The following is an 11511-nucleotide window of genomic DNA, read 5'->3' as shown; positions in this document are numbered from 1 at the left end:
CCCCGGGGACAGGAAGTGAGTCTTACAGCACTCCGCGTCCATCTGCAGCAGCCAGAGAGCTAAGAGAGAGAGAGGGGAGCGTCTCCTGTGCTCAAATGTCAACCGCTGTATACAAAATAAACACAGGCTGTTTGGGGGCCTCCTGTGGGCCGGACCTGGCACGTACGCACACGCACACCACACACACACACACACACACACACACACACACACACACACACACACACACACACACACACACACACATATATATATATATATGCTCACACACACACACACACACACACACACACACACACACACACACACACACACACACACACACACACACACACACCACACACACACACACACACACACACACACACACACACCAAGGATGCCTAATTAACCTATGCATAATCGCTGAAATGCTGTATCGTTAATCAGCAATTAAACCTTTCAATTAAACAACTAGAATCATTAGCTAATTCTTTTTGAAGGATCTAAGATTCACAATCGAACTGAAAAATCCTGTTCTTTGGTGCAGACTAGAGATTGTACATCCATTGTCTAGTGCACTGCATGCTTTACTTAACCTCCCATGATGGACACATTGATAGAAAATATGACATTTTTTATCAATTCTCAGTGCTGACTGGGAACGTCCTCAGCAGAAGGAGCAGTTTGTAAGTACTCACCAGACACCAGACCACCAAAGTGGCCACTGGTTTAGACTCTAGTGATTTGTGAGCGGAAATGTACCACATAATGAAGTGACTGACCGTACTTTAAAGACATCAGCCATCAAGGTAGAAAGAGAGAGAATATATTTGGGAACATTTCAAGGTGGAGGTCAATCTTACAAACTGCATCTTACAGGAGAAGACCCCACAAACTAGGGTGAGCGCCAGTGTCTTTAGTGCAAACATCAGGACTGGGGTTGTTTGGTGTGTTTTGGAGAGGAGGGAAGGGGGGGGCGGGGTGTTGTATTAGTGCCAGTGACAGAAATAGTAGTGGGAGTGGCAGAAGTACTAGTCCTAAAAGGTGGTATTAGTCATATTAGTAGGGGAACAATAGTAGTAGCGCAAAAGGCCCCACACCTGGGGCTGCCGTCACTTTTCCCCAAGCGATTTGCATCGGGAGACAGACAGATAGAGACAGGTGGACAGAGAGATACATAGTGATAGAAACAATCGATTACACAGAGAAATGACCACGTCAAATACACCTGCACGCACAACTCCTTGATGTTAGCTGTCGTCCCACTGTACAATTATCAATCCTCCTCAGTGTTTAGTCTCACATTTGGGCTCACAATACCATCGCAGTGAAGACGTGGATGTAAATGTCACGTAAAGTACATCGCTGAGGATCTCGCTTTCCTTAAATGTGGGAGATATTGACATTCAAAATGTACTTTTTCTTATTGGCCCATAGGTAATAGCTGTATATTCTTGCTGTGCACCCGACACTACTACCTGTACTGGGGAATGTCTTGTAAGGTCTGACAGGTAATTTAACCGACTTCTATAGTACGACTTCTATAGCCGGTGGTCACAGGGGCTCTGCCATCATACTACAGTCATCACCTCCCCAGTGTAACAGCGTGGCCTGATCTCCTGATCTTTATATACCATGATCTATCTGAGTGGTAGTATTAGCAGTTAACATTACCATTCGTCACTATGGTGTGTGTGTGTGTGTGTGTGTGTGTGTGTGGGGGGGGGGGGGTTGGGTTGGGGGCTCCTACCTGGAGTCGCTTCCCCAGTGCATTGCATAGATCTTAGCCAGGTGGCCCCTGAGCGTTCGACGGGTCCTCATCTGTATCCGGCCCACCGAGTCCAGACCAGCTGTGATCTGCCAAAAACACAGGAAGCTGCGTCAGACACAGTGGGTTCCCCCCCGCGTGCATCGCACACACACACACACACACACACACACACACACACACACACACACACACACACACACACACACACACACACACACACACACACACACACACACACACACACACACACACACACACACACACACACACACACACACACACAGGGTTCGAGGGGTTAACACCAGGATGTTGCAGCGCTGCATGCCCGAACCTCTATGCTGCGATGTACTACAAGTCGGTAATACATTTTAATCTTCGTAGACGTAAACGTATTGCATTCAAGCTAATAGAAAGACCACGTTTTGTAACTCAACACTCCCAACCTCGAGTCGGTTTTGTGCATCGATTGTTTTTCATGGCATTACTCATGCGGGGTAGACTTATGGAGAACCGTGTCTAGACCCGGTGTGCGTGTGTGAGCCTGTCAATGCTAAGAGACGAGAGGCTTCTTTCGGTTGACATTCACGGGACAGACAACACTTGCCCCAAGGTACGGGCTCTCGACAGCTGGCTGAAGCGAGCGTCCTTAATTCTGGACCGATCCAAGGTTGTACGATACAAGTTATCCTTTTGAAACGCGAGCTGAAAGTCCTCACTTTTGGGAAATTGTTCCTATGACCAGGACATGAAAACAAAACTTGTGCTCATCTTAAATACACACAGTGGCACCAGTGGCTTACCTGTGACAGAGTGGAGTCACTGCAGGCTTTCCTTGCATCCTGCAACAACACAAATGTAGTTTCAGTCAACAGTAACTGATTAAGGATGTACCCCCCAGTGTAAGGCTTTAGTAACAATGTACACACCAGACACCTCTGGTGAGAATACATGCACATTGCTTGATGTATCGCACATTCAATGGATAAAACTGAAAGTAGCGTCAAAATGAAAGTCACTCACTCAATCACTCAGTCAACTTCTCAGAAAAGCGATTCCTAAGAAACCGTTAAGGACAAGAAGGTCTTTGGGAGCGTGGCATGACTATAATTCGATCCATGTCTTTTACTGATTAATATGTGGAGCAGGGCGATTGAAAACCCGATTTGACAGAGAAGGCCAAGGTGTATTAGCCCATGGTAGCTTACGATTCCTATTATGAAGAGTTGAGACATGGTGTTACATCTTCGCAAACATGTAGATGTATGTATGTATGTATTAACTGTGAATAAATGTAAATGTTAATAATAATAATAATAATAATAATAACAAAATAAAGCTTTCTGTATAACACTAACATAATTGTGTAGTTCCTAAAGAATGTAAATCAAATCCGATTTCAGATATAAATGTATGCGATTGTGAATCGATCAGAGCATGCATGAATGTTACACCACAAACCCACACAGAATACTGAGGCACTATTACACACCACACAATCAGAGAAAGACTGAAAGTGAGAGAGAGAGATAGGGAGAGAGAGTGAGAGAGAGAGAGCGAGCGAGAGATGTACCCGGATCTGATTGCGTAGTTGCTCGGCTTCCTGCCGTAACTGTTCCAGCTCGCTCATGTTGCCTCAGCGATGTGTTCAGGCGTCACTCTGCTAGGGAATACTGGCTTGGCTCAGGAAAAAAAAACACACTCATACACACGCATACACACACATGCGCACACACACACTCTCGCACACACTTTTCTCACAACCAGCGCACACTTATGCCAGCTGACACCTGTGAGAAAAAAACAAGAGAAGAAGAAAAAAAGTATTACAAACGGAGTGAAATATAGATATTGTGAAATAGAGAGGGGGAGGGGGAGAGGGGGAGAGGTGGAGAGGGAGAGAGCGAGAGAGATTGACGATATGTTATTTTGATGGACTCCTTCCATTACAAACAGGTATCTGTGGGCTGGGATGGATATGAGTGTGGACAAAGGGGAAAAACACCATGCTCTGTGTATGAATGCATAGTGTGTATGTCTGTGCACGCAAGGGAGTGTGTGAGTGTGAATGCGAGTCAATGCATGTGCGTCAATGTGTACGCGGTCATGTGTATATGGGGTCTGTCTACCCTGGGTCAGGCCAGGGAATCGCAGAGGGTGGCATGGCTCTTCAAACACCCCCGGTGGAGTTCAGAAGGCCATCTGAGCCCAGGCCTGACCTTTCCCTGCTCAATCCCCCTCTTGTGTTACTGCATTGTGTCGTTAGCCCCGGCGCAGAACGCTGGACCTCCCACCAGCGCCAATACACACTTACTGTATAAGGCGATAGAAACGCTTTTGTTGGCTCCAGGCATATCCGTTGGTGCCGGGCGCGTGTTGACTCTGCGATTAATCTCAAACAATGTGCCGTGAAGTGTTTTTTTATTGGTGAGAGAGCCTTGACGTCATGTGTGTATGTGTTTGCGTTTAATTGCGCACTGTTTCAGATCAAGCGTGTGCATGGAAGTTTGGTCATGTGTGCAATGTGCATGTCGCCAGAATGTGGGTCACAGCGCACTTACACACTCCTCAGGAAGGTTTGGACTGCCGTAACCACCCTCCCCCCCTCACTCATAATCGAGGCTGTTTCGTCGCCAGCTGTTCAGAAAGTCGAACCGATCTAGATTCATTTTTCAGTTTCACTTTCTATAATTCAAGAGAATAGGTTCAGTGCACTCCGTCTCCTCCACACGAAAATCGTGACTGGGAACATTTTGAAGCTTTGTTTATTCAAACTCAAATAACCTGTACCATGGGGCTCCCAGTATAACCAGCACTACCACAGGAGGTACAACCAAAAGATCTGTGACGCAAAATCACACCAGCAAATAAAAACCATGAACTCACCTCCTCAATCAAGTAATATTCCTTCAGAGCCAATATCCATGTTGAGGAAGACAGGCAAAAAACGAAATGCTTAATACGAGACATATATGTAATATATAATGATAAGTGGAGCGAGCATGCTCTCTCCCGCCCTGAGATGTCGTCAAGGCCAAGGTGGACTTGCGTCTTAACGAGCGTTGCAATGCCTGCTTGGGCTGCCTTAGTGACATCATCACCGGTTCACCCCCTCGCCCCACACCCATCCCTCCGGAATGACGCAAGCCCTTCTGAGGAGACTGCATCAGCAGCACCGTGACGTTAGCGGGCCGCCAGAAGCCCGGTGTCCGGGCCTACGGTAAGGCTGCTTCCCCCACAGCGGGGGCCGACCAGTGTGCGCCAGTAAAACAAACCTGGCATGACCCCCCCCTTTTTCTTCGGTTAGATACGAGCGATCGATACTCGGCCCGAGGGCTTGTGTGATGAAATGCGGATTGTACAAACATGAAAGATGACGGGAGAGAAAAAAACGCAGATGACGGGCTGATTAAATTTGACGTCAACAATGTGAGCCTTTTCAAAAAGGTGACTTAAAGAAATAGGAATTTCGACAGACTGACATTTGCTAATTTTCTCACCCCAAAGAAAGAGGGTACATCTCAAGGCACTCACATAAGGGGCAGTGTACATCTGTGTGGGTGCGTGCGTGTGTGCTAGTTTCTGCTCTCTAGCTGAACAGAAACAGCCACTGAGGTAGCCAGCCTCCCATCCAACCACCCAGCCGTGGTCCCAACCATCCACCCAGAGCCATGGAGGCTGAAGGCATGGCACAGGGACAGGGGTGACAAAGGAGGAGCTGTGTGTGATGGGAGCTTCCCATTGTCCAGTGTGTGCTATCCGGCTACAGTAGCTAGCTCTGCTTGGCACCAGGCATGCCGCCATGGAACCAAGCCTCACAGCGGTGGCTCCGCCACTCTGCTTCCAATGACATTTCACCAGGCAGCCAACGTCTTTGTATATGTAACCAGCTCTGTGGCAAAAACAATTCTGTGTTTAAATCCCCAAAACTCTCAAATGCATCTCTGTGATCCTGATTTGCATCGTTGCCATTTTAAACACTTCTCCTGATGATTGACAATTTGATACTCTGATTTCACACTGATTGAATATTATAACTTCTGTGTTTGCTGTACGACAGAGATGTCCATAGCCATGTCTTAACGATTTTGATGTATAGTATCACCATTATTCCGTTATTCTGCATATTTGCAAATAAAACACTAACCAGTCCCATTCACATGCTGTCGCTTCTCAATGGCTTATAAATGGGTCCATGTTACAGTGTATACATGATGTGTAATGTATAATTGTATGAACAGACATGAAGCAAGACTTGGGCTGACAACAAACAGGCTTGCTTAGAAATAAAATATTCCAGGATATACAACAACATTTATACACTCAGTCAATATTATTAGTAACTGTTCACAGTCCATTCAAATTAGAAATCATAATAGAATGAAATAATCCAGAGACAGGAGCAGAAGAACATACAATTCCTAGTGAAAAGTATTTGCTTACTCTTTTAATTAGCCTGCTTTCGTCAACTGAGCCCACTTCCTAACATAGCCTGATCAGAATGTAAACCATACTGTCTATGGTGTATCCATCAACAGAGATACACGTGGCTGAACAATAGCAACTAAAAACTAATCAGTCAAGTAATCAGTCAGTCATCTTAACGAAAGATCACGGGTGGTGGTCTACTACATCATCGAAGAATTCTGAATGTGGGTCAGATATTTGGGGAGGGGACGTGTGTGTATGGGGGGGTCCACAGATTGCAACATGCTATGGACCAAGTTAAGTTGAGTGTATGCTATAGTCAACACTCCTTATCTGATGAGAGGAAGATGACTTCCTCTCATCTGGGCATGCATGCGTGCAGGGTGGTTCTCCCAGGTGTCGACATGTCCAGGTAGGGCCACAATACAAACATCCAGGGAATGGGGCGAACTATGTAGTGGTAGTTGTAGTGCTACCTAACAACACATGGTAGGTGAATGGCTTTTTACCCATGGCACCCAGCCAACATTCGTACAATTCTTCCAATGCCAAATGAGAGCTTGAGCAATTGCTATTACAGAAAGCAAGGGCTGTCAGCTAAACCAGAAATACAGTGAATGGCGATTGCGTTATTTATAGGGCAATTCGTGTTATTCGGTTATATCACATATATTACCTAATGGTATCTAGATGGTCATTTGTAATGTAACGTAGTTATAATTAAATGTTCGGCCTCTGTTGGATGCAAAGCCACAGGTGGTTTCAGGACAACTTTCCTGAATCGTGAACGTTACATAGCGTTAAGGTCTTGCACTCCCGACGCGATGCACAGTCGTATCAGTTACAGCACATTCAGGAAATGATCGTTCGGATAGGTTTGACAAATTATTGCACATATCCTGGGTTAAAATCATTTTTTTATGGAAAAAAATGTCTCAATCAATGGGCGTTACAGAAAACGCCAACCAGTTACCGCTAAAAAGGGAAGGCGGAATGTAGCGTATAACGAAATGCAACAATAATGCTATTGTAACTACACATTTACAACATATAATGCTTTCTTCGATACGATTAAACATCAACAATCCTTGACCTCGCCAATTGTCACGATAGTGTTGGCTCCAAAAAGGTATTTAACAGTCAAGTCTCCACACAAGGCCGCTCTGCGTAAACGTTTTAATTTACAACAGTGGAAGACGGGCTAAGAAAACAGGACGGTGGCGTTTTAACACAGCAGTGGGGATAACCCACCTTGTAAAAAAAATGGTGACGAATTATTCGGAAACTGATATTCTTCGTTCTCTGGCGACAACGTGAAGAACACAACGTTAGCATTCGATAAGCAGGAAATAAAGCCCCGAAATGTCCCGACCGCTACCGCCCGCTCGAGCTCACTTCTTACCTGAATCACGCTCGCGCGCTCCGTCGTTCCGATCCGTTTATCTAACCGCTTCTCAGATGTTCATAATGGCGCAGTTTTTAACACGAGATATAGCGATAGCTGAACGATCTAGCGCAAAAACAGACCTGTATCTGTCGCTCATGCAACTCAAGGAAGAATTGACCAGAAAACAATTTCACCAAGCAATCTAATCACCACACCCATGAAAATGGGAACATGGCAACAGCCTACGACGAAGGGGTGCGTTGGGGAAAAAATGCTTCGAGTTTTATCTTAATCTTAATGCGTTTCTTCGTATGACTTTGCCATTTAAGACGAAAGAGAATAATTCTGTTTAAATCACTTTAAATTTGGATTATATTTGTGTTGCGTAGCAGAATCAACTTTGGCACAATTGGTTGTGTCACCTAAGCGAAAGTGGTATTGCCTGGCAGCCCCCTCATCAGAGAGAAAAGGAACAGAATGGGATACAGGAAACAAACGGAGAATCTATGTATCCCCCTGGAATCCCCCTTGTAGTAGAAATTGGAATAATCTTCACCCATGTTTTTTAACACTTAATCCTAAATATTTGATAATAAATGTAAAATGTATTTTCCCTCACATTCGCACGCATTATTTAGGCTTATATTATATGACTATAGAAGTGAAACGTGATGGGTGGTGTAACATGCTTATAATTGTTAATAAAACCTCCCCCTTTGAACTTGTGTTTTTTTTAATCCCCCCCTCCAAACATATTACACTGACTCCAATTTGTCAACAAGAACCCTATAACACTTTAGTGTCATCGCAACACATGCTACAAAATATAGGTTGGATAGCCAGAACTAAAGCTAGTTGGCCTATTATCCATTATGACAGACTAAATGTTTAATGGTGGCCTATGAAAGGCAGAGGGATAAGCTTCTCCATATCTCTGCATGAGCCATAATCAATGAAAGATGAAAGTTATTCAGACCTTGTTCCTTTCAAATGGCTTGGGGTCAGATTAGGGATAATTAAATTCACACACAGCAGTAGTTTAATCTGTCTAATCTCATTCCGTCTAAATGTATCATGAGGATTAGGATTAAACTGATTACAGAGAGCAATGTTTTATGGTTTGTTTTTCAGCGCTGATATCCAATCCCACCTAGATATTTGATTTCTGTCTACTGGAAAATGGCCAATTTGGGATGTTTTAACCACATGATCAACACTCAATTCTCACAATTCTAAATGAATAATATATCTTCACTTCTAGTTGAAGTGAAGTATTATACCATGCAACTATGACTGTATATAACTCATGCTACACCTCTCATGCCTACACCTGTAGACATAGCTACCATTTTTCCAGATTTCCTTTCAGACTGCCCAAATAAACTCCAACCTAGGGTAGAAAGGCATACACAAAAGCAAAATAATGTGCAGTATAAAATAATCTCAAGTAGAATAGACATAGATGTTATATACAGTCTTCCCTCGGTACAACTATATAGTGAACCGACAGACAGTGGATTCAGAAGCCAGCTAAGCAGCATTGTGGTAAAGGTGTCCAAGAGCACATACTCGGCCAATCAGGTCCCTTAGCCCATCGCTTGGCAACCAAAAAGTGAGGGAGGGAGCAAATTAACACAGTAAAAATAGAACATCAATAGCCTGGTGGTTGAAAAAACACACACACTGCTAGTGCTATAAATAGCATGTCAGGGTTTTAGAGCAGGTATCTGTTGATAGTATCTGTCGGTTACACAGATATGTTTTTGCATGCATACATACAAACTCAGTATTAAACAGATCATGATATAGAAACACATCAGTATGGCAACGCTCAGAAATAATGAACATCACAGCACATGTGGTAAATATGTTTCCATGCAACTAAATTTTCTCTGTTTTTGTAGGTTTTCCACGTGATTAAATTAAAGAAAACATTTTTTATTCATCTAAATTATCATGATATAATTTGCTGCTTTTCCTGAATAATATTTCAAGAGATCTCAAGAAGGCCTATTTTCTGGGAACTACAACATGGGCACCGTTATGAGACGTCTCTGTCATCATATTTATTCATACTTAATTAAATCACAATAAAGTTGTGATTCTGATTTTAATTCGTAAACAACAAAGCGCCACCTTCACTTTAACAGCTTCCCTGTGCAAACTCAACCCCCCCCGTTCCCAATTTTAAGGCATCTTGTGGGCAACGCCTCTTCCTCCACCACCCCCTCCCCACACGACCTCCATGTAATACTACTTTTGCATCAAAGGCAATTAAAAGATGCAGGGACGCAAGGACCTTAAAAGGCTTTATCAGGGCCGCCTTATCCACCAGACATATCTCCAGGGGAGGCTGGCCGTTGCCGGGGCAACCCTCACAAATGGCAACTGACGTCAAGAAGGTAGGAGAAATGGCGGGGAGACCAGAACTGCTATGCATAATGGATCATTGAAAAAAAGGACCCTCTTGAAGAGTGCTAAAGAGACATAAAATATGCGCTTCTTGTCCGGCCTGCCACCACCACTCTCTCACTCTCCCATTCTGTCTCTCTTTCTTTCATCAGAGAAATAGATCTTCATGGTTTAGGAGTTTTGCTTTTGGTCCCTGGCACAGCCTGCTCTGAATGGGTCCTTGAGAAAGTGTTTGTTCGTGCTATTACTTATCTGCTGATAACCACTGCTGTGATGTATTTCACATATGAAAATGTGTAACAAAATCATTGTTGACACAAATGGGTGGGACATGTCACACAAATCTGTTTTGTCAAAGGAATCCTAACACATTTAACAATACATGACACTCACATTGGAAATCACTCTGTAATAAGTGTGAGAGATTCTGTGCAAGAAACAGGTTCCTCCTGTGAAAATAGGTCACAACGAAATTACAAAAGCACTCAAACCTAGGATCTCTCTCCAATCACTAGTTTGCATCATGTTACAACAACATAACTCCAGTCCTAATCTCAGTACTATTGTTGGCCTATGAGAGACTTCCAGAGTGGCAGCTTGCTCAAGTACCCTCATCTTCTCTGCGATAGCACTTCCTATGTTGTGTTCCAGTCAAACTCTGGAGAGGCGTTACACTGATTTAAGGATTCTCTGACTTCTGAATTCTGTAATAATTACTGTATCTACTAACATAAACATGGCTTTTTTTCAAAGTTCCTTATTGAGGATAACAATGGGATTATGGCACCTTAGTTTATCCGGTTCTTTTGCTCTCTGAAATATATATCTAACAGGGCCGGAACAAATTAGGAAAGTGAGTACAATTAGGTGGCATTATCTTAAGTTTATCATGTTCATCATGTCAAGAAAATAAATGTATAATCTTAATTGACTAATGTTTATAGTGAATCATAAATGTGCAAATGTAAGTCGCTTCGGATAAAAACGTCTACTAATGGTTGAAGGCTGTTTGACTTTTGGTTACAAGAATGCTGAAAACCTAGATGTACATTTTACAATCAACATTGCGGCATGAGGCATTGTGGCTGATATTTTACTTTTAGGGAAGGTCATGCAGTTCTGAAGAGAAGTGAGAATCAGCCGTGGGGAATCTCAACAAATTGCCTGAATCAAGGATACAGGAAACCACAAAGATCTAAGTGATGAGACACGTAATATGTTAACTTTCTTGTTTTGTTTGTTGTTTTGTGTCTGTACAAATATGGTATATAAGAAAGAAAAAAAATACTTTATTTTGCTTAGTGTTGATATATATATATCTTTTGTTGCTGCTTATGTTAGAGCCATCACTTTCGGGTGTGCAAATTCCACCCTTTTTAAATGTCTGCCCTCACAGCTGAATCACTATGACACCAGATTATCATTTATTCATTAACATAAGCCTACAATTAATTTGCCGTGACATTTTGGCGCACCACAGGTTCAAACACAAAGCACAACCCGGGTAGTACTACCTCCTAGCTGGAACCAAAAT

The 11511-nt window shown here is 43.3% G+C and overlaps 1 protein-coding gene across 1 annotated transcript in view; it reads right to left on the bottom strand.

Annotated features, from left to right (window-relative positions):
• The window catches only part of LOC311353341 (guanine nucleotide-binding protein subunit beta-4-like), a 17312-nt gene extending 9572 nt beyond the window's left edge, over positions 1–7740 (bottom strand). Inside the window, 4 exon segments of the mRNA XM_084473220.1 lie at positions 1733–1839; positions 2554–2592; positions 3324–3540; positions 7581–7740. Coding sequence (XP_084329346.1) covers positions 1733–1839; positions 2554–2592; positions 3324–3380 — 203 coding nt within the window. The 5' untranslated portion in view covers positions 3381–3540; positions 7581–7740.
• Between the last annotated feature and the right edge of the window lie 3771 nt (positions 7741–11511).

Source organism: Micromesistius poutassou (assembly GCF_964030765.1).
Source record: "Micromesistius poutassou genome assembly, chromosome: 9".
Taxonomy (NCBI): domain Eukaryota; kingdom Metazoa; phylum Chordata; class Actinopteri; order Gadiformes; family Gadidae; genus Micromesistius; species Micromesistius poutassou.
Note: the sequence above shows the minus strand (reverse complement) of the source record. Positions and strands in the feature narration are given on the sequence as shown.